The sequence below is a fragment of the Rhinoderma darwinii genome (genome assembly GCF_050947455.1).
Source record: "Rhinoderma darwinii isolate aRhiDar2 chromosome 5 unlocalized genomic scaffold, aRhiDar2.hap1 SUPER_5_unloc_55, whole genome shotgun sequence".
In the NCBI taxonomy this organism is placed as follows: domain Eukaryota; kingdom Metazoa; phylum Chordata; class Amphibia; order Anura; family Rhinodermatidae; genus Rhinoderma; species Rhinoderma darwinii.
Genome location: NW_027461815.1, coordinates 1,083,639 through 1,108,997, shown reverse-complemented (window position 1 = coordinate 1,108,997; position 25,359 = coordinate 1,083,639). Strand labels below are relative to the sequence as shown.

The 25,359-nt window shown below is 46.3% G+C and overlaps 1 protein-coding gene across 1 annotated transcript in view; it reads left to right on the top strand.

Moving 5' to 3' along the window:
* Positions 1-25,359, top strand: part of SCRIB (scribble planar cell polarity protein) — a gene marked incomplete at its 5' end in the record, with an annotated part of 90,354 nt that overhangs the window by 33,817 nt on the left and 31,178 nt on the right. Inside the window, 9 exon segments of the mRNA XM_075847668.1 lie at positions 2,439-2,528; positions 2,983-3,060; positions 3,429-3,749; positions 4,189-4,269; positions 8,067-8,321; positions 9,118-9,228; positions 10,828-11,004; positions 22,213-22,329; positions 22,718-22,906. Of these exon segments, the coding sequence (XP_075703783.1) occupies positions 2,439-2,528; positions 2,983-3,060; positions 3,429-3,749; positions 4,189-4,269; positions 8,067-8,321; positions 9,118-9,228; positions 10,828-11,004; positions 22,213-22,329; positions 22,718-22,906 (1,419 nt within the window).

Below are 25,359 nucleotides of genomic sequence, written 5' to 3'. Positions count from 1 at the left end.
AGCCTATCCATTCACTAGAGAGCAGCGGTGACATCGCTGAGAATGCTGCCTACCCATTCACTAGAGAGTAGCGGTGATATCACTTAGAATTCAGCCTATCCATTCACTAGAGAGCAGAGGTGACCACTGAGAATGCAGCCTATCCATTCACTAGAGTAGCGGTGACATCACGGAGAATGCAGCCTATCCATTCACTAGAGTAGCGGTAACATCACGGAGAATGCAGCCTATCCATTCACTAGAGTAGCGGTGACATCACTTAGAATTCAGCCTATCCATTCACTAGAGAGCAGAGGTGACCACTGAGAATGCAGCCTATCCATTCACTAGAGTAGCGGTGACATCACTGAGAATGCAGCCTATCCATCCACTAGAGAGCAGCGATGACATCACTTAGAATGCAGCCTATCCAATCACTAGAGAGCAGAGGTGACATCACTTACAATGCAGCCAATCCATTCACTAGAGAGCAGCGGTGACATCACTGAGAATGCAGCCTATCCATTCACTAGACAGCAGAGGTGACATCACTGAGAATGCAGCCTATCCATTCACTAGAGAGCTGCGATGACATCACTGAGAATGTAGCCTATCCATTTACTAGAGAGCTGCGGTGACATCACTGAGAATGCATCCTATCCATTAGAGAGCAGTGGTAACATCACTGAGAATGCAGCCTATCCATTCACTAGAGAGCAGTGACATCACTGAGAATGCAGCCTGTCCATCCACTAGACAGCAGAGGTGACCGCACTGAGAATTCAGCCTATCCATTCACTAGAGAGCAGTGGTGACATCACGGAGAATGCAGCCTATCCTTTCATTAGAGAGCGTTGACATCACTGAGAATTCAGCCTATCCATTCACTAGAGAGCAGTGGTGACATCACTGAGAATCCAGCCTATCCATTCACTAGAGAGCAGAGATGACATCACTGAGAATGCAGCCTACCCATTCACTAGAGAGCAGCGGTGACCTCACTGAGAATGCAACCTACCCATTCACTAGAGAGCAGCAGTGACATCACTGAGAAAGCAGCCTATCCATCCACTACAGAGCAGCGGTGACATCACTGAGAATCCAGCCTATCCATTCAATAGAGAGCAGAGATGACATCACTGAGAATGCAGCCTATCCATCCACTACAGAGCAGCGGTGATATCACTGAGAATGCAGCCTATCCATTCACTAGAGAGGAGCGGTGGCATCACTGAGAAAGCAGCCCATCCATTCACTAGACAGCAGTGACCTCACTGAGAATGCAGCCTATCCATTCACTAGAGAGCAGCAGTGACATCACTGAGAATGCAGCCCATCCACTCACTAGAGATCAGCGGTGACCTCGCTGAGAATGCAGCAATATCCATCCACTAGAGAGCAGTGACATCACTGAGAATGCAGCCTATCCATTCACTAGAGAGCAGAGGTGACATCACTGATAATGCAGCCTACCCATTCACTAGTGAGCAGCGGTGACATCACTGAGAATGCAGCCTATCCATTCACTAGAGAGCAGCGGTGACATCACTGAGAATGCAGCCTATCCATTCACTAGAGAGCAGCGGTGACATCACTGAGAATGCAGCCTACCCATTCACTAGAGAGCAGCGGTGACAGGACTGAGAATGCAGCCTATCCATTCACTAGAGAGCAGTGGTGACATCACTGAGAATGCAGCCTATCCATTCATTAGAGAGCAGCGGTGACAGGACTGAGGATGCAGCCTATGCATTCACTAGAGAGCAGTGGTGACATCACTGAGAATGCAGCCTATCCATTCACTAGAGAGCAGCGGTGACAGGACTGTGATGGGTTTAGAATATTATAATGATTACAATGTCCTCGTCTTACTTGATAATCTCCACATGAGTCGCATCCAGAGCTGCAGTCGCTGTACTGCTTTCCTGTCTCTCAGGCTCCTCACATCTCACTGCTGCCCCTGCTGTCAGTGTTGGGTAAGGCTGTGTTCACATTTGCGGTTGAGGTGCAATTTCCAGCAGATTTGTTGGGAATAATAGCGCAGCGTGCATTGTTCTCCAGCAGACGCCACAAAGGACCCGGATGGACCCCGCTGTAAATCACTGGGATTGTCCGACGCCGTTGGTGTACGATGAATCCGGCGCTACTTTGTGACTTCTGTTATTTATAGAAGCCACGATGCAGATGTGAACAGAGCCTAAGACATGATGTAACAGCAGAATTGTGGCTGCAGCTCTGCATGGGATTGGAGTGTATGATATGACTGCAGCTCTGGATGTGACTGGAGCAGGTGAGCATTGGTCTAGTTTGTGCCCGTGATCCCCTGATTCTCCCCTTGCTGATCGTGTTCTGAGTTTGTTGCTTGGGTTTTTCTTGGCTTCTCCTTGGGATGTGGCGCCGCTGTTCTCCCTCTGTGCCGTCTTCTTACCCCAGTAATGGGCTCTGTCTTCTGCTTCCAGCTTACACTCACCATCCTGCGGCAGACGGGGGGTCTGGGCATCAGCATTGCTGGGGGCAAAGGGTCCACCCCCTACAAGGGAGATGATGAGGTGAGTGCGGGTGGGGGGTGCGGAGAGAAGTCCTATAAATATCTCATGGGGGGGGGGCTTATTACAGAATATTATAATATCCGTGGTGCCCGAGCCGCGCCGCAGCATTGGACATTGCGGGTTCCTGCAGCGCAATGTGACACCCCTCCCCATTACCACACACTGCCCCCTTCTGGCCGGGTACATAATGGGCAGTTGTGGTGGTTTCCCTTTATTTTATGGGATGTTGCTGGGGCGGACCATGGACCGGGAGACGTCTCACCGCCCGCGACACTCATCCAGTGGAAGGGTCAATCTGTCCTGTGCCCGTCCCCAGACTCCCCCCAGCCCCCCAGGGTGGTGAACATCCTGTCAGTATTGGTGGTTGGAGGCTCGTTATCCCCCGGTGCGGCCTCCGCGGGTCATCATGGTGACGCCGTGTTTATGGGGTGACTCTGCTCCGCTCTGTTTTCAGGGGATCTTCATCTCACGAGTGGCTGAGGAGGGGCCGGCGGCCCGAGCCGGGGTGAGAGTGGGGGACAAGCTGCTGGAGGTGAGTAATGAGCATGGAGGGTTAAAGGGCGGGTGACAGGAGGTATGAAGGAGGACTGTATTATATACTCCAGTCACATCCAGTGCTGCATCCCGCCCCTCTGCTGACAGCGCACCCCTAACTGCTTAGCGGAGCTCCCATGATGCACTTGGTTGAATTGTGTTGTGACTGTTCAGTTGTGTTGTAAACATTACATCTCCCACAATTCACTACAGCGGAGCTCTGTACAGACACTTGACTGGAGTATGACATGATATGGCAGGTTTTTGACTGCAGCTCTGGATGTGACTGGAGTATAAGACCTGATAAGTTGTAAGTGCAGCTCTGGATGTGACTGGAGTATAACGTTGTGCTGTCTGACCTGACAGGTGAACGGGGTGGACCTTCACAATGCTGAACATCACATGGCGGTGGAGGCGCTGCGCAGCTCCGGCAGCTCGGTGTCTATGACTGTACTGAGGGAGCGGATGGTGGAGCCCGATAACCCCATCACGGTGACCCCGTTACGCCCTGAAGCCGATTATAATCCTCGGGAGAAACGCGTGATCGTTCCTTACCCGGAGGAAGAGGCGGAGTCTCCGCACAGCCCCAACCCGCGCATCTCCACCTGCCTGATCCGCAATGATAAAGGTTTGGGGTTCAGCATTGCCGGAGGCGTTGGCAGCACCCCGTACCGGGTAGGAGACACTGTGAGTATACACCCCGTATAGCAGGCGCCGCAACGTTGTGTTCATGCTGGTACTAGTGCAGGTGGAGCAGTCCTTGTGTTCCCAGGACATTAAGGTGTGCAGTTGGAGCAGACCTTGTATTATCAGTGCAGATATCAGATCTGTGTCCCCCGGTCAATCAGTAGTGCAGTTGGAGAAGACTTTGTGTTATCCACCGGGACTTTTTGAGCCCGTCTGACTCACGCATGTCTCTCGACCAATCCATGAGTCTACCGGGCGCCTCTAGCAGTCGAGTGTCCGGGGGCTGAAAATAGCCGGTCCTGTTACCGGACACCCTGACACCTGGGATTGGAGTATTTTGGTAACGCTGATGACCGAGGCTCCGTCCTGTCCGTTGCCGCCAGCGTGTGCCGCCCTTGACTTGGCAGAGCGCTGGGATAATATATTCCTTCTCTTGCAGGGTATATTCATCTCCCGGATCGCAGAGGGCGGAGCTGCCCACCGTGACGGATCCCTCAGAGTCGGTGACCAGGTCCTGTCTGTGAGTAGCCCCGTGGTGGCGGTAACGTTGGCAGTCACGCTGCACTCCCCTGTGACCCAGCCGCTCCGAAAATAGCATCTGACTGAGCGGGCACATTGTGCCAACTGTCCAGCAGCGAGCACTGGCGAGGGGACGTCTGGTACAGGGCACTGGGGTCTTATATAAAGCTGATCTGTCTTGTGTCTGTTTAGAGGCGACACTGCCCCGCGGACGGTCAGTAGTGAGTGTGTTCTGTGTATATCAGCCGTGTGTCTGTCAGTGCAGGTGGAGCAGACATTGCATTATTGATACGTATGTATATATCAGGGCTATGTTCTCTGGTCTGTGCAGGTGGAGCAGACATTGCAGTCTCGGTATGTATATGTCAGGGCTATGTTCTCTGGTCTGTGCAGGTGGAGCAGACATTGCAGTCTCGGTATGTATATGTCAGGGCTATGTTCTCTAGTCAGTGCAGGTGGAGCAGACATTGCAGTCTCGGTATGTATATGTCAGGGCTATGTTCTCTGATCTGTGCAGGTGGAGCAGACATTGCAGTCTTGGTATGTATATGTCAGGGCTATGTTCTCTGGTCAGTGCAGGTGGAGCAGACATTGCAGTCTCGGTATGTATATGTCAGGGCTATGTTCTCTGGTCAGTGCAGGTGGAGCAGACATTGCATTATTGATACGTATGTATATATCAGGGCTATGTTCTCTGGTCTGTGCAGGTGGAGCAGACATTGCAGTCTCGGTATGTATATATCAGGGCTATGTTCTCTGGTCTGCTCAGGTGGAGCAGACATTGCAGTCTCGGTATGTATATGTCAGGGCTATGTTCTCTGGTCTGTGCAGGTGGAGCAGACATTGCAGTCTCGGTATGTATATGTCAGGGCTATGTTCTCTGGTCAGTGCAGGTGGAGCAGACATTGCAGTCTCGGTATGTATATGTCAGGGCTATGTTCTCTGGTCTGTGCAGGTGGAGCAGACATTGCAGTCTCGGTATGTATATATCAGGGCTATGTTCTCTGGTCAGTGCAGGTGGAGCAGACATTGCAGTCTCGGTATGTATATGTCAGGGCTATGTTCTCTGGTCTGTGCAGGTGGAGCAGACTGCGTTCTTTATGTATATATCAGGGCTATGTTCTCTGGTCAGTGCAGGTGGAGCAGACATTGCAGTCTCGGTATGTATATATCAGGGCTATGTTCTCTGGTCTGTGCAGGTGGAGCAGACTGCGTTCTTTATGTATATATCAGGGCTATGTTCTCTGGTCAGTGCAGGTGGAGCAGACATTGCAGTCTCGGTATGTATATGTCAGGGCTATGTTCTCTGGTCTGTGCAGGTGGAGCAGACATTGCAGTCTCGGTATGTATATGTCAGGGCTATGTTCTCTGGTCTGTGCAGGTGGAGCAGACATTGCAGTCTCGGTATGTATATATCAGGGCTATGTTCTCTGGTCTGTGCAGGTGGAGCAGACATTGCAGTCTCGGTATGTATATGTCAGGGCTATGTTCTCTGGTCAGTGCAGGTGGAGCAGACATTGCAGTCTCGGTATGTATATGTCAGGGCTATGTTCTCTGGTCTGTGCAGGTGGAGCAGACATTGCAGTCTCGGTATGTATATGTCAGGGCTATGTTCTCTGGTCTGTGCAGGTGGAGCAGACATTGCAGTCTCGGTATGTATATGTCAGGGCTATGTTCTCTGGTCAGTGCAGGTGGAGCAGACATTGCAGTCTCGGTATGTATATGTCAGGGCTATGTTCTCTGGTCTGTGCAGGTGGAGCAGACATTGCAGTCTCAGTATGTATATATCAGGGCTATGTTCTCTGGTCAGTGCAGATGGAGCAGACATTTCTTTCTCGGTATGTATATGTCAGGGCTATGTTCTCTGGTCTGTGCAGGTGGAGCAGACATTGCAGTCTCGGTATGTATATATCAGGGCTATGTTCTCTGGTCTGTGCAGGTGGAGCAGACATTGCAGTCTCGGTATGTATATATCAGGGCTATGTTCTCTGGTCAGTGCAGGTGGAGCAGACATTGCAGTCTCGGTATGTATATGTCAGGGCTATGTTCTCTGGTCTGTGCAGGTGGAGCAGACATTGCAGTCTCGGTATGTATATGTCAGGGCTATGTTCTCTGGTCTGTGCAGGTGGAGCAGACATTGCAGTCTCGGTATGTATATATCAGGGCTATGTTCTCTGGTCTGTGCAGGTGGAGCAGACTGCGTTCTTTATGTATATATCAGGGCTATGTTCTCTAGTCTGTGCAGGTGGAGCAGACATTGCAGTCTCGGTATGTATATATCAGGGCTATGTTCTCTGGTCAGTGCAGATGGAGCAGACATTTCTTTCTCGGTATGTATATGTCAGGGCTATGTTCTCTGGTCTGTGCAGGTGGAGCAGACATTGCAGTCTCAGTATGTATATATCAGGGCTATGTTCTCTGGTCTGTGCAGGTGGAGCAGACATTGCAGTCTCGGTATGTATATGTCAGGGCTATGTTCTCTGGTCAGTGCAGGTGGAGCAGACATTGCAGTCTCGGTATGTATATATCAGGGCTATGTTCTGTGGTCAGTGCAGGTGGAGCAGACATTGCAGTCTCGGTATGTATATATCAGGGCTATGTTCTGTGGTCAGTGCAGGTGGAGCAGACATTGCAGTCTCGGTATGTATATGTCAGGGCTATGTTCTGTGGTCTGTGCAGGTGGAGCAGACATTGCAGTCTCGGTATGTATATATCAGGGCTATGTTCTATGATCTGTGCAGGTGGAGCAGACATTGCAGTCTCGGTATGTATATATCAGGGCTATGTTCTCTGGTCTGTGCAGGTGGAGCAGACATTGCAGTCTCGGTATGTATATATCAGGGCTATGTTCTCTGGTCTGTGCAGGTGGAGCAGACATTGCAGTCTCGGTATGTATATGTCAGGGCTATGTTCTCTGGTCTGTGCAGGTGGAGCAGACATTGCAGTCTCGGTATGTATATATCAGGGCTATGATCTCTGGTCTGTGCAGGTGGAGCAGACATTGCAGTCTCGGTATGTATATGTCAGGGCTATGTTCTCTAGTCTGTGCAGGTGGAGCAGACATTGCAGTCTCGGTATGTATATGTCAGGGCTATGTTCTCTGGTCTGTGCAGGTGGAGCAGTTGTTTAGTGTTAGTACATCTGGTCAGTAAAGGTGGAGCAGACCTTGTATTCTCTGTGTATGTCTCGGGCTATAGCTTCTTGTCAGTACAGATGGAGCAGACCTTGTGCTCGCTCTGTAGATGTCAGGATTCTGCCCTCTGATATCTGCCAGGGAAGCAAACGTTGCCTTTGTCAGGGCTATAACCTCTGGTCATTGCAGGTGGAGCAGCCCTCATGTTCTCTGTAGATATTGGGGCTGTCAGTCAGTAGTGCAGTTGGAGCAGTCTTTATTTTCTCAGTCCTGTCCTTGGCAGGTCTTTCAGCCGTATTGCCTGCAGTTGAATGTTCCCGTGTCTGGTATATAACCCCGCTAACCATCTCTTGCTTGTCCTCTGTATCTTCTTCCTCTGTGGTCTCTCCGCTGAGCCCCCCTCTTCTCTTCCGGTCGGCTCTCTCTTCTGGTTTTGGGGTCCTCTGTCCGGCGGCCATTGGTAAGAGTGTTTACTGCCTCGTCAGAGCTGACCTCTGTGTGGTCTAATCCGCTGGACGTAACTGACCAATGACCATCAGGCCAGGGACCGTCCCTCTCCGACACCGCGCGCTGCCCCCTATCTTGCGGTTTCTGGGCCCCTCGCTAGTTCTTGGGTAGGTGAATGTTGGGGATTGTTGACTCTATGGCTCGTCACGTTGTTCTAGATCAATGGGGTAGACATGACAGAAGCCAGGCATGATCAGGCAGTAGCCCTGCTTACCAGCACTTCCCCCACCATCACTCTACTGGTGGAGAGAGAGCCCCCCCAACCAGGAGCCGGGACCGATCCAGGAGCGTCCCCTTCCCTGCACAGAGCCCGGCCGCGCTCGCCACCGCCCCCCGCGGAGACCGAGGACGGAGAGGAGGACGGCGACGCTCTGCAGAACCGCAGCGCTGGGGAAGACGACTATCTCATTGAGGTGAGGGAGGGGGGTCCTGACGCTTTATAGGAGGGGGGTCCTGACGCTTTATAGGAGGGGGGTCCTGACGCTTTATAGGAGGGGGGTCCTGACGCTTTATAGGAGGGGGGTCCTGACGCTTTATAGGAGGGGGGTCCTGACGCTTTATAGGAGGGGGGTCCTGACGCTTTATAGGAGGGGGGTCCTGACGCTTTATAGGAGGGGGGTCCTGACGCTTTATAGGAGGGGGGTCCTGACGCTTTATAGGAGGGGGGTCCTGACTCTTTATAGGAGGGGGGTCCTGACTCTTTATAGGAGGGGGGTCCTGACTCTTTATAGGAGGGGGGTCCTGACTCTTTATAGGAGGGGGGTCCTGACTCTTTATAGGAGGGGGGTCCTGACGCTTTATAGGAGGGGGGTCCTGACGCTTTATAGGATGGGGGTCCTGACGCTTTATAGGAGGGGGGTCCTGACTCTTTATAGGAGGGGGGTCCTGACGCTTTATAGGATGGGGGTCCTGACGCTTTATAGGATCTTCTAGTCATTGTATAGGGGTTCCGACCGCGGAGTCCCCCACAGATCGCAGGACGGCTGCTGAGGGGACGACGGAGCTGGGTCACCTCTCCATACAACACGTCACTGCGGCCGTCCTGGGGGGGAGGGGAGGGTGGACCCCCGCCGGCTGATCATCTATTATGGGGATCAATATTATAGATGAGGGGGGGTCCTGATGATCGGGGGTCCCCCACATTATAGCAGGGTATGAGCTGCAGGACCGGAGTTGGTGTCTGACCCGTGTTTATCTTATTGTATACAGGATATCTGTCTGGTCAAAGCCGGGGGTCCCCTGGGACTCAGCATAGTGGGGGGCAGCGACCATTCCAGCCACCCCTTTGGAATCTCTGAACCTGGAGTCTTCATCTCGAAGGTGAGCGACGTCTTCCGGCACTTAAAGCGACAGCGCCCGTTATTCCTTCTATAAGAAAAAGTCCTGCAGATTTCCTGTATACTTTCTGCATGAATTCCTTATGGTTTGTAAGAGCTCTGCTTGCTGTCCCTAAATGCGAACCTTTATGGTTAACTCCCGGGGATATAAATCTGTCCCGGTCATGTGATGGACGCAGAGACGGCTCTGATACACGCGCTGTGACTGTAACGAGCCGCGCAGCTGTGCGTCCATCACATGACCAGGACAGATTTATATCCCCGCGAGTAAACAATGTAGGTGTCCATTTAAGGACAGCAAGCAGAGATCTTGAACTGTGAGGGATCGATACAGAAAGTAGATGAGAAATTTGTAGAACTCTTCATGATACTGAGAATGATGAGACTGGAATCTGCCTTTAACCCTCTCACTGCCGTATGTGACGCGCCACGACTCCAACGCTTGCTGCGACTAGACGATAAGGACTGTCGCTCACATCTTCCTGTCTGAATAGGGACCGGTGTCCCAGCCTCAGGAACCTGTGCAGCGATCGTTCACATGGGGGCAGGGTGAGAAGTTTTACTTTCTGGCTCTGTGTCTGTATACGGGAGGGGGGAGGGAGCTGCAGGTGAGAGCAGGAAGAAGGATCCCGGGTGTGGGGGGAGGGGGGGTACTGGGACTTTCCTTCATATTGTCCCCCCTATTTCCTACTACCGGGGTGAGAAGATGCGCGGCTGCCCGTGTCCTCGCCCCCTGCCCGTGTCCTCGCCCCCTGCCCGTGTCCTCGCCCCCTGCCCGTGTCCTCGCCCCCTGCCGTCTCCGAGCCTCGGATATTCTAGCTGGAGGTCGTGTGGGAGACGCTGCGCATCTTTTATATTCGGAGATGTCGTGCGTCTCGGGCTCCGCTGGGGTCGGACTTTTAGCCCCAAACACGACTTTTTATGCGTCTCGCTTTGCAGGCGCCCCCGATAGTGACGTGTCGGGGGCCGTTCTCACAATGTGGGAGATATTTAAATATGGGGGTGCAATGTGGTTTATTATTTTATGTCAAAAGTGTGAAAATTGTCCAGCAGTGAAAGGTTAAAGGGGTTTTCCCTTATTCACAGAAGAGGCGATCCTTGTGTGATCACTGGGGGTCCGACCGCTGGGACCCCCAGAGATGAGGAGATCGGGGAACTGATAGTCCCGCAATCTGCCCCATGATAATAGATGCCGGGTGTGTGACCGACCGCCGATCCATTCATTTCTATGGGACTCCTCAGCGCTGGGGGTCCCAGTGGCCGGACCCCCAGTGATCACACATGTATCCCCCTATCCTGTGAAAAAGGGGACACGTGGTTGTGGGAAAACCCCTTTAGGATTCTGTGTCCTCGGTGGCGTCACATTGTGTCGTTATTATTCTGTTTTTGTTACATTGTGTCGTTATTATTCTGTTTTTGTTACATTGTGTCGTTATTATTCTGTTCTCGTTACATTGTGTCGTTATTATTCTGTTCTCGTTACATTGTGTCGTTATTATTCTGTTCTCGTTACATTGTGTCGTTATTATTCTGTTTTCGTTACATTGTATCACTATGACCGCCTCTTCCGTTTCTCCGGCAGGTGATTTCCCGCGGGGTGGCAGCACGCAGTGGTCTCCGGGTGGGGGATCGGATCTTAGAGGCAGCCGGGGTTGACCTGAGACACGCCACCCACCAGGAAGCTGTGAAGGCCCTTCTGTGCCCTGCTCCGGAGCTCCACCTGCTGGTGAGGAGAGACCCTCCGCCCCCCGGCATGCAGGTACCGCGTCACTTATTTATCTGATGAGTGGTGGTGTGCGGCCCGTAGTGGGGGTGACCCCGGGGGCCACGCTGTTGTGGCGCTGCAGCGCCCCAGCGATAAGTTCAGTTCTAAACTCGTCTGCCCGGAGATCTGATCTCCGCTCCCTGATGCTCCAGTCACTCCACAACCCAAAATCACCTAACACCATCGGCAGTCACAATTCTGCATTCACATCATGTTCTATGCTCCACTCACATCCAGAGCTGCATTCAAAATTGTCTGAAACATAGATGTGACTGAAGTATAAGACATGAAGTAATAGCAGAATTGTGAGCGCAGCTCTGGATGTGACTGGAGCAGAACATTTACTCTGTGTTATATATAGATTATATTTGTGTCATTTCCCGGCATGACTTCTTGATGAATCTGGATAAATATTCACCCCGTTATAGCGCTGTCCTACTAAATCTACAGCGTCCAGCTGCTGGGGGGAGGGGGCACTGAGGTCATGGGGGGGGGACGGACACCGCAGAGTCACGACATAGCCAACGTGACTGCAGGGAGATCCGGAGCAGAAAGGAACATTATACCCACAATAAATCCCCTGATACCTGCAGCCGAATACATGCTGCTCAAGAGACCCACACATCTTATATACAGTCACAGCTACTCATCTATTACTACTGACCACCAGCCTGTATATCATGTGTGAGAGGTTGTCACAGCCCCGCCCCCTGTTACTGACATCACTGATATATAATATAATTACATTGTGATCAGACATGAGATCCACACATCTTATATACAGTAACAGCTATTCATCTATTACTACTGACAACCAGCCTGTATATCATGTGTGAGAGGTTGTCACAGCCCCGCCCCCTGTTACTGACATCACTGATATATAATATAATTACACTGTGATCAGACATGAGATCCACACATCTTATATACAGTAACAGCTACTCATCTATTACTACTGACAACCAGCCTGTATATCATGTGTGAGAGGTTGTCACAGCCCCGCCCCCTGTTACTGACATCACTGATATATAATATAATTACACTGTGATCAAACATGAGATCCACACATCTTATATACAGTCACAGCTACTCATCTATTACTACTGACCACCAGCCTGTATATCATGTGTGAGAGGTTGTCACAGCCCCGCCCCCTGTTACTGACATCACTGATATATAATATAATTACACTGTGATCAGACATGAGATCCACACATCTTATATACAGTCACAGCTACTCATCTATTACTACTGACCACCAGCCTGTATATCATGTGTCAGAGGTTGTCACAGCTCCGCCCCCTGTTACTGACATCACTGATATATAATATAATTACACTGTGATCAGACATGAGATCCACACATCTTATATACAGTAACAGCTATTCATCTATTACTACTGACAACCAGCCTGTATATCATGTGTGAGAGGTTGTCACAGCCCCGCCCCCTGTTACTGACATCACTGATATATAATATAATTACACTGTGATCAGACATGAGATCCACACATCTTATATACAGTAACAGCTATTCATCTATTACTACTGACAACCAGCCTGTATATCATGTGTGAGAGGTTGTCACAGCCCCGCCCCCTGTTACTGACATCACTGATATATAATATAATTACATTGTGATCAGACATGAGATCCACACATCTTATATACAGTAACAGCTATTCATCTATTACTACTGACAACCAGCCTGTATATCATGTGTGAGAGGTTGTCACAGCCCCGCCCCCTGTTACTGACATCACTGATATATAATATAATTACATGTGATCAGACATGAGATCCACACATCTTATATACAGTCACAGCTATTCATCTATTACTACTGACAACCAGCCTGTATATCATGTGTGAGAGGTTGTCACAGCCCCGCCCCCTGTTACTGACATCACTGATATATAATATAATTACATGTGATCAGACATGAGATCCACACATCTTATATACAGTAACAGCTATTCATCTATTACTACTGACAACCAGCCTGTATACCATGTGTGAGAGGTTGTCACAGCCCCGCCCCCTGTTACTGACATCACTGATATATAATATAATTACATGTGATCAGACATGAGATCCACACATCTTATATACAGTAACAGCTATTCATCTATTACTACTGACAACCAGCCTGTATATCATGTGTGAGAGGTTGTCACAGCTCCGCCCCCTGTTACTGACATCACTGATATATAATATAATTACACTGTGATCAGACATGAAATCCACACATCTTATATACAGTAACAGCTATTCATCTATTACTACTGACAACCAGCCTGTATATCATGTGTGAGAGGTTGTCACAGCTCCGCCCCCTGTTACTGACATCACTGATATATAATATAATTACACTGTGATCAGACATGAAATCCACACATCTTATATACAGTAACAGCTATTCATCTATTACTACTGACAACCAGCCTGTATATCATGTGTGAGAGGTTGTCACAGCCCCGCCCCCTGTTACTGACATCACTGATATATAATATAATTACACTGTGATCAGGCATGAGATCCACACATCGTATATACAGTAACAGCTATTCATCTATTACTACTGACAACCAGCCTGTATATCATGTGTGAGAGGTTGTCACAGCCCCACCCCCTGTTACTGACATCACTGATATATAATATAATTACACTGGGATCAGACATGAGATCCGCACATCTTATATACAGTCACAGCTACTCATCTATTACTACTGACCACCAGCCTGTATATCATGTGTGAGAGGTTGTCACAGCCCCGCCCCCTGTTACTGACATCACTGATATATAATATAATTACACTGGGATCAGACATGAGATCCGCACATCTTATATACAGTAACAGCTATTCATCTACTACTACTGACCACCAGCCTGTATATCATGTGTGAGAGGTTGTCACAGCCCCGCCCCCTGTTACTGACATCACTGATATATAATATAATTACACTGTGATCAGACATGAGATCCACACATCTTATATACAGTAACAGCTATTCATCTATTACTACTGACAACCAGCCTGTATATCATGTGTGAGAGGTTGTCACAGCCCCGCCCCCTGTTACTGACATCACTGATATATAATATAATTACATTGTGATCAGACATGAGATCCACACATCTTATATACAGTCACAGCTAGTCATCTATTACTACTGACAACCAGCCTGTATATCATGTGTGAGAGGTTGTCACAGCTCCGCCCCGTTACTGACATCACTGATATATAATATAATTACACTGTGATCAGACATGAGATCCACACATCTTATATACAGTAACAGCTATTCATCTATTACTACTGACAACCAGCCTGTATATCATGTGTGAGAGGTTGTCACAGCTCCGCCCCCTGTTACTGACATCACTGATATATAATATAATTACACTGTGATCAGACATGAGATCCACACATCTTATATACAGTAACAGCTATTCATCTATTACTACTGACAACCAGCCTGTATATCATGTGTGAGAGGTTGTCACAGCTCCGCCCCCTGTTACTGACATCACTGATATATAATATAATTACACTGTGATCAGACATGAGATCCACACATCTTATATACAGTAACAGCTATTCATCTATTACTACTGCCAACCAGCCTGTATATCATGTGTGAGAGGTTGTCACAGCCCCGCCCCTGTTATTGACATCACTGATATATAATATAATTACACTGTGATCAGACATGAGATCCACACATCTTATATACAGTAACAGCTATTCATCTATTACTACTGACAACCAGCCTGTATATCATGTGTGAGAGGTTGTCACAGCCCCGCCCCCTGTTACTGACATCACTGATATATAATATAATTACACTGTGATCAGACATGAGATCCACACATCTTATATACAGTAACAGCTATTCATCTATTACTACTGCCAACCAGCCTGTATATCATGTGTGAGAGGTTGTCACAGCCCCGCCCCCTGTTACTGACATCACTGATATATAATATAATTACATGTGATCAGACATGAGATCCACACATCTTATATATAGTAACAGCTATTCATCTATTACTACTGACAACCAGCCTGTATATCATGTGTGAGAGGTTGTCACAGCCCCGCCCCCTGTTACTGACATCACTGATATATAATATAATTACATTGTGATCAGACATGAGATCCACACATCTTATATACAGTAACAGCTATTCATCTATTACTACTGACAACCAGCCTGTATATCATGTGTGAGAGGTTGTCACAGCCCCGCCCCCTGTTACTGACATCACTGATATATAATATAATTACATGTGATCAGACATGAGATCCACACATCTTATATACAGTAACAGCTATTCATCTATTACTACTGACAACCAGCCTGTATATCATGTGTGAGAGGTTGTCACAGCTCCGCCCCCTGTTACTGACATCACTGATATATAATATAATTACACTGTGATCAGACATGAAATCCACACATCTTATATACAGTCACAGCTACTCATCTATTACTACTGACCACCAGCCTGTATATCATGTGTGAGAGGTTGTCACAGCCCCGCCCCCTGTTACTGACATCACTGATATATAATATAATTACATGAGACCCACACATCTTATATACAGTAACAGCTATTCATCTACTACTACTGACCACCAGCCTGTATATCATGTGTGAGAGGTTGTCACAGCCCCGCCCCCTGTTACTGACATCACTGATATATAATATAATTACACTGTGATCAGACATGAGATCCACACATCTTATATACAGTAACAGCTATTCATCTATTACTACTGACAACCAGCCTGTATATCATGTGTGAGAGGTTGTCACAGCCCCGCCCCCTGTTACTGACATCACTGATATATAATATAATTACATGTGATCAGACATGAGATCCACACATCTTATATACAGTCACAGCTATTCATCTATTACTACTGACAACCAGCCTGTATATCATGTGTGAGAGGTTGTCACAGCCCCGCCCCCTGTTACTGACATCACTGATATATAATATAATTACATGTGATCAGACATGAGATCCACACATCTTATATACAGTCACAGCTAGTCATCTATTACTACTGACAACCTGCCTGTATATCATGTGTGAGAGGTTGTCACAGCCCCGCCCCCTGTTACTGACATCACTGATATATAATATAATTACATTGTGATCAGACATGAGATCCACACATCTTATATACAGTCACAGCTATTCATCTATTACTACTGACAACCAGCCTGCATATCATGTGTGAGAGGTTGTCACAGCCCCGCCCCCTGTTACTGACATCACTGATATATAATATAATTACATTGTGATCAGACATGAGATCCACACATCTTATATACAGTCACAGCTAGTCATCTATTACTACTGACAACCAGCCTGTATATCATGTGTGAGAGGTTGTCACAGCTCCGCCCCGTTACTGACATCACTGATATATAATATAATTACACTGTGATCAGACATGAGATCCACACATCTTATATACAGTAACAGCTATTCATCTATTACTACTGACAACCAGCCTGTATATCATGTGTGAGAGGTTGTCACAGCTCCGCCCCCTGTTACTGACATCACTGATATATAATATAATTACACTGTGATCAGACATGAGATCCACACATCTTATATACAGTCACAGCTATTCATCTATTACTACTGACAACCAGCCTGTATATCATGTGAGAGAGGTTGTCACAGCCCCGCCTCCTGTTACTGACATCACTGATATATAATATAATTACATTGTGATCAGACATGAGATCCACACATCTTATATACAGTAACAGCTATTCATCTATTACTACTGACACCAGCCTGTGTATCATGTGTGAGAGGTTGTCACAGCCCCGCCCCCTGTTACTGACATCACTGATATATAATATAATTACATTGTGATCAGACATGAGATCCACACATCTTATATACAGTCACAGCTATTCATCTATTACTACTGACACCAGCCTGTGTATCATGTGTGAGAGGTTGTCACAGCCCCGCCCCCTGTTACTGACATCACTGATATATAATATAATTACACTGTGATCAGACATGAGATCCACACATCTTATATACAGTCACAGCTATTCATCTATTACTACTGACAACCAGCCTGTATACCATGTGTGAGAGGTTGTCACAGCCCCGCCCCCTGTTACTGACATCACTGATATATAATATAATTACACTGTGATCAGACATGAGATCCACACATCTTATATACAGTAACAGCTATTCATCTACTACTGACAACCAGCCTGTATATCATGTGTGAGAGGTTGTCACAGCCCCGCCCCCTGTTACTGACATCACTGATATATAATATAATTACACTGTGATCAGACATGAGATCCACACATCTTATATACAGTAACAGCTATTCATCTATTACTACTGACAACCAGCCTGTATATCATGTGTGAGAGGTTGTCACAGCCCCGCCCCCTGTTACTGACATCACTGATATATAATATAATTACACTGTGATCAGACATGAGATCCACACATCTTATATACAGTCACAGCTATTCATCTATTACTGCTGACCACCAGCCTGTATATCATGTGTGAGAGGTTGTCACAGCTCCGCCCCCTGTTACTGACATCACTGATATATAATATAATTACATTTTGATCAGACATGAGATCCACACATCTTATACACAGTAACAGCTATTCATCTATTACTACTGACAACCAGCCTGTATATCATGTGTGAGAGGTTGTCACAGCCCCGCCCCCTGTTACTGACATCACTGATATATAATATAATTACATGAGATCCACACATCTTATATACAGTAACAGCTATTCATCTATTACTACTGACAACCAGCCTGTGTATCATGTGAGAGAGGTTGTCACAGCCCCGCCTCCTGTTACTGACATCACTGATATATAATATAATTACATTGTGATCAGACATGAGATCCACACATCTTATATACAGTAACAGCTACTCATCTATTACTACTGACAACCAGCCTGTATATCATGTGTGAGAGGTTGTCACAGCTCCGCCCCCTGTTACTGACATCACTGATATATAATATAATCACATTGTGATCAGACATGAGATCCACACATCTTATATACAGTAACAGCTATTCATCTATTACTACTGACAACCAGCCTGTATATCATGTGTGAGAGGTTGTCACAGCCCCGCCCCCTGTTACTGACATCACTGATATATAATATAATTACACTGTGATCAGACATGAGATCCACACATCTTATATACAGTCACAGCTATTCATCTATTACTACTGACAACCTGCCTGTATATCCTGTGTGAGAGGTTGTCACAGCCCCACCCCCTGTTACTGACATCACTGATATATAATATAATTACACTGTGATCAGACATGAGATCCACACATCTTATATACAGTCACAGCTATTCATCTATTACTACTGACAACCAGCCTGTATATCATGTGTGAGAGGTTGTCACAGCCCCGCCCCCTGTTACTGACATCACTGATATATAATATAATTACATTGTGATCAGACATGAGATCCACACATCTTATATACAGTCACAGCTATTCATCTATTACTACTGACAACCAGCCTGTATATCATGTGTGAGAGGTTGTCACAGCCCCGCCCCCTGTTACTAACATCACATATATATAATATAATTACACTGTGATCAGACATGAGATCCACACATCTTATATACAGTCACAGCTATTCATCTATTACTACTGACAACCAGCCTGTATATCATGTGTGAGAGGTTGTCACAGCTCCGCCCCCTGTTACTGACATCACTGATATATAATATAATTACATTGTGATCAGACATGAGATCCACACATCTTATATACAGTAACAGCTATTCATCTATTACTACTGACAACCAGCCTGTATATCATGTGTGAGGGGTCACAGCCCCGCCCCCTGTAACTGACATCACTGATATATAATATAATTACATGTGATCAGACATGAGATCCACACATCTTATATACAGTCACAGCTATTCATCTATTACTACTGACCACCAGCCTGTATATCATGTGTGAGAGGTTGTCACAGCCCCGCCCCCTGTTACTGACATCACTGATATATAATATAATTACATGTGATCAGACATGAGATCCACACATCTTATATACAGTAACAGCTATTCATCTATTACTACTGACAACCAGCCTGTATATCATGTGTGAGAGGTTGTCACAGCCCCGCCCCCTGTTACTGACATCACTGATATATAATATAATTACACTGTGATCAGACATGAGATCCACACATCTTATATACAGTAACAGCTATTCATCTATTACTACTGACAACCAGCCTGTATATCATGTGTGAGAGGTTGTCACAGCCCCGCCCCCTGTTACTGACATCACTGATATATAATATAATTACATTGTGATCAGACATGAGATCCACACATCTTATATACAGTAACAGCTATTCATCTATTACTACTGACAACCAGCCTGTATATCATGTTTGAGAGGTTGTCACAGCCCCGCCCCCTGTTACTGACATCACTGATATATAATATAATTACATTGTGATCAGACATGAGATCCACACATCTTATATACAGTAACAGCTATTCATCTATTACTACTGACAACCAGCCTGTATATCATGTGTGAGAGGTTGTCACAGCCCCGCCCCCTGTTACTGACATCACTGATATATAATATAATTACACTGTGATCAGACATGAGATCCACACATCTTATATACAGTAACAGCTATTCATCTATTACTACTGACAACCAGCCTGTATATCATGTGTGAGAAGTTGTCACAGCCCCGCCCCCTGTTACTGACATCACTGATATATAATATAATTGCACTGTGATCAGACATGAGATCCACACATCTTATATACAGTAACCGCTATTCATCTATTACTACTGAGAACCAGCCTGTATATCATGTGAGAGGTTGTCACAGCTCCGCCCCCTGTTACTGACATCACTGATATATAATATAATTACATTGTGATCAGACATGAGATCCACACATCTTATATACAGTAACAGCTATTCATCTATTACTACTGACAACCAGCCTGTATATCATGTGTGAGAGGTTGTCACAGCCCCGCCCCCTGTTACTGACATCACTGATATATAATATAATTACATGAGATCCACACATCTTATATACAGTAACAGCTATTCATCTATTACTACTGACAACCAGCCTGTATATCATGTGTGAGAGGTTGTCACAGCCCCGCCCCCTGTTACTGACATCACTGATATATAATATAATTACATTGTGATCAGACATGAGATCCACACATCTTATATACAGTAACAGCTATTCATCTATTACTACTGACAACCAGCCTGTATATCATGTGTGAGAGGTTGTCACAGCCCCGCCCCCTGTTACTGACATCACTGATATATAATATAATTACATGTGATCAGACATGAGATCCACACATCTTATATACAGTAACAGCTATTCATCTATTACTACTGACAACCAGCCTGTATATCATGTGTGAGAGGTTGTCACAGCCCCGCCCCCTGTTACTGACATCACTGATATATAATATAATTACATTGTGATCAGACATGAGATCCACACATCTTATATACAGTAACAGCTATTCATCTATTACTACTGACACCAGCCTGTGTATCATGTGTGAGAGGTTGTCACAGCCCCGCCCCCTGTTACTGACATCACTGATATATAATATAATTACACTGTGATCAGACATGAGATCCACACATCTTATATACTTTCACAGCTATTCATCTATTACTACTGACAACCAGCCTGTATATCATGTGTGAGAAGTTGTCACAGCCCCGCCCCCTGTTACTGACATCACTGATATATAATATAATTACACTGTGATCAGACATGAGATCCACACATCTTATATACAGTAACAGCTATTCATCTATTACTACTGACAACCAGCCTGTATATCCTGTGTGAGAGGTTGTCACAGCTCCGCCCCCTGTTACTGACATCACTGATATATAATATAATTACATTGTGATCAGACATGAGATCCACACATCTTATATACAGTAACAGCTATTCATCTATTACTACTGACAACCTGCCTGTATATCATGTGTTAGAGGTTGTCACAGCCCCGCCCCCTGTTACTGACATCACTGATATATAATATAATTACATGTGATCAGACATGAGATCCACACATCTTATATACAGTCACAGCTATTCATCTATTACTACTGACAACCAGCCTGTATATCATGTGTGAGAGGTTGTCACAGCCCCGCCCCCTGTTACTGACATCACTGATATATAATATAATTACACTGTGATCAGACATGAGATCCACACATCTTATATACAGTAACAGCTATTCATCTATTACTACTGACAACCAGCCTGTATATCATGTGTGAGAGGTTGTCACAGCCCCGCCCCCTGTTACTGACATCACTGATATATAATATAATTACATGTGACCAGACATGAGATCCACACATCTTATATACAGTAACAGCTATTCATCTATTACTACTGACAACCTGCCTGTATATCATGTGTGAGAGGTTGTCACAGCTCCGCCCCCTGTTACTGACATCACTGATATATAATATAATTACATGTGATCAGACATGAGATCCACACATCTTATATACAGTCACAGCTATTCATCTATTACTACTGACAACCAGCCCGTATATCATGTGTGAGAGGTTGTCACAGCCCCGCCCCCTGTTACTGACATCACTGATATATAATATAATTACATTGTGATCAGACATGAGATCCACACATCTTATATACAGTAACAGCTATTCATCTATTACTACTGACAACCAGCCTGTATATCGTGTGAGAGGTTGTCACAGCCCCGCCCCCTGTTACTGACATCACTGATATATAATATAATTACACTGTGATCAGACATGAGATCCACACATCTTATATACAGTAACAGCTATTCATCTATTACTACTGACAACCAGCCTGTATACCATGTGTGAGAGGTTGTCACAGCCCCGCCCCCTGTTACTGACATCACTGATATATAATATAATTACATGTGATCAGACATGAGATCCACACATCTTATATACAGTAACAGCTATTCATCTATTACTACTGACAACCGGCCTGTATATCATGTGTGAGAGGTTGTCACAGCCCCGCCCCCTGTTACTGACATCACTGATATATATTATTATATTTGTCTCTTTGCTTTCTGTAGGAGATCTGCATTGTGAAGACTCCAGGTGAGAAACTGGGGATAAGCATTCGAGGCGGAGCGAAGGGCCACCCCGGAAACCCCCTGGACCCCTCTGATGAGGGCGTGTTTATCTCTAAGGTGAGTATGGCTGTTGGGGGTTGTGATGCGGATGTTGTGGGAGGAATATATCACACTCTCTCGTACTTCCCAGTTTATTCGTTGGTCTCGTTACGTTGCTTTATGGCACCATTTAATGTTTCCAGTCGTTTTTACCTCTGTCTCCCTGTGTTTGTACAGCGGTTATGCCACCCTGCAGTACCAGCTGTGACCACTAGATGTTGTGCTGCGGGTCATAACCTCAGGGGCATGTTACATTGAGCCCCTTTATGGTGGTGCCGTCCACGTCTGGCCTTATAAAGTCGGTGACTGATCCCTCATCCACATTGTAGGAGCCTGGCCCCTGTATAAGAACGCCCCGGGCCCTGGATATCCTCGCCACTGAATCTCCTCTTGTCTCTTCTTCCAGGTGAGCTCCTCCGGGGCCGCAGCCCGTGACAGACGACTAAATGTCGGCATGCGAATTCTGGAGGTGAATCAGCAGAGCTTGCTGGGAATGACCCACACGGAGGCTGTGCAGGCGCTTCGCGGTGTGGGGGACACGCTCCTCATACTGGTCTGTGATGGATTTGATCCTGTGTCCAGCAACTCTATAGAAGTAAGAAGCCCCCAACCCGCGCTCCGCGGCAACCCGCGCTCCACGGCAACCCGCGCTCCACGGCAACCCGCGCTCCACGGCAACCCGCGCTCCACGGCAGCCCGCGCTCCACGGCAGCCCGCGCTCCACGGCAGCCCGCGCTCCACGGCAGCCCGCGCTCCACGGCAGCCCGCGCTCCACCTCAGCCCGCGCTCCACCTCAGCCCACACGGTACTCCACCACAACCCGCGCTTCACCGCAACCCACACGGTACATTACACCGTAACCCGCGCTCCACCGAAACCCACGCTCCACCGAAACCCACACCGTACTCCACCGCCCGCAACCTACGCTCCACCACTACACTGCACAGCTGTCATCTGAGTGGTCCCATAATATGACCCCTGGGGGTTGTTTCCCATCTATCCCTGGCCCCTTTATACAGTAGTTGACTTCCATGCTCAGGGCTCAAAAACCAAGAGAAAAGGAGTCATAAACTATAAGTACACAAGAATATATAATTTTATTGTAACACTCAAAAAATACAAAAATATATAAAAACACAAGTACACAACGAGGTGTATATAACTGAAAGTCAATAGGCGGGTCAAATATCAAACAACCTACAACATAGGCATGCAATAAGTATTACAGTATTAAAGGTTCCGTTAATAAATAAATAGGTATGTGGAGGAGAGAGAAAGCACCTAGCCGTAACATGCAAATATTGCTGGTTCACTGTAACGGGTACAGTGCAATCTCACTATCAAATAGTGTATCGAGGACAGCAGCAGATGAAAAACTACCGACTGCTACCATAAGAGTTACATTTAACTGTTCGATTGTATGGTCCCAGAAATACATCCAGGAAAAAGAGGAGCCGGCCTGCTAGAGCCTAATGAGCCACATGTCCTTAAAACAGAACCACTAATGAAGAAAAATAAAAAAGATGAAGGCTTACCCATGGAGGTGTTTGTGTGAGTGAAGTGACCCACCGAGTGTTGAGGCACCCCGACGCGCGTTTCGCGAGTATCGCTTCCTCAGGGGGTGTAAATTGATGTGTGTGCTGTCCGTTTATATTGCCCCTGTATCTGTCTATGAGTACAATCAGCTGTATCCTTTTCCTCGGTCCATGGCGCATGTGCGGAAATGCTCGGGGTCACGTGACCTCCATCCGCCGTCGTCACACTACCACCGCGCCTGCGCGTCTCCAAAGACGCGTCTCCAAGGAGATAGCGCAGGCGCAGGGCCAGCATCCAGACGACGGGAGACAGAGACGAACACCCGGCATTCACACTCCATGCGCAACCCCAGGGAAAGGGAAAAGAGTGAGTGTTGCCGCCCGTTCATGTAGTCCCTACGTTCGCATCTCTTCCCCTGTACTGTATTTGAGACCATACAATGTACCAGACTCGCTTGTAAAGGACTCAGCAGACATTAAAGAACTGCCGTCCAGGCACTATGTGTCCTACAGAGTAAGGACCAGAAAAATAAAAGAGGATATAAATAATAAAAAAGTGAAGCAATGAATGAGAAACATGTGACAAAAACATATATATATCACAAGAACAACACAGTGTTTGTCTGAAGGGATAAAAATTAACACATCCCTATGGAAGAATATGATATAAATTCAATCATATACAAAGTGACACCACATTCATATTGGATAAAAAAATAAAAAATAATAAAGAATATAATAATAATAACAAAAATAGTGTATATATGAAAACAAACAGTAATGAATAAATTGCATAAGTGCAAAATAATGGATATTAATATTAAATAATGCATAATAAAATACAAAAGTGAGTGAGTGCATAGTAATAAGTGAGAATAAAAATAAAAAGTGTTAACAATAAAGTAGTGGAAGACTACGCATAAATGAGTGACCAACTATCATCTCTATAAATCAACCGGATCGTTGATAGCAGAATATCAAACATCAACGATACGGTGATACATAGTACAATATACCATAAAACATCAATTGTAAATGGTGAAAAAACAAACACATATAGTAAACAAACCACTGTTCATTCACCAGCTAAGTACAGCAAAAAAGACTAAATGGGAAGATCACCACGAGAGGACCCATAGACAACATAGCAATGTTATAATGATGTTGGTAGAATACAGTAGTCAGATGACTAGATACAGGATCTCCCTTCTCCGCTGTCAAACATGGATGATCAATTTGTCATACATCAGGATATTGTTATTCGCGTCTTCCTTGACCATCCATAAAGTCAGCATGGTATGAAGATAATTCAGCAACTAAACTCGAAAGCATCAAAAAGACATAATTAATATCAATATAGGACAGAAAAAACACACATTTTTTTGGGCCTCTATATCTTAAAAAATTACTTAAAAAACATGGTGGATAGATAGACTATTATAGAAAGGCGGAGAAGCTCAACTGCTCATTTAGTCCAAAAGGGGTCAGGGTGCCTAGCGTGGTAATCCACCTA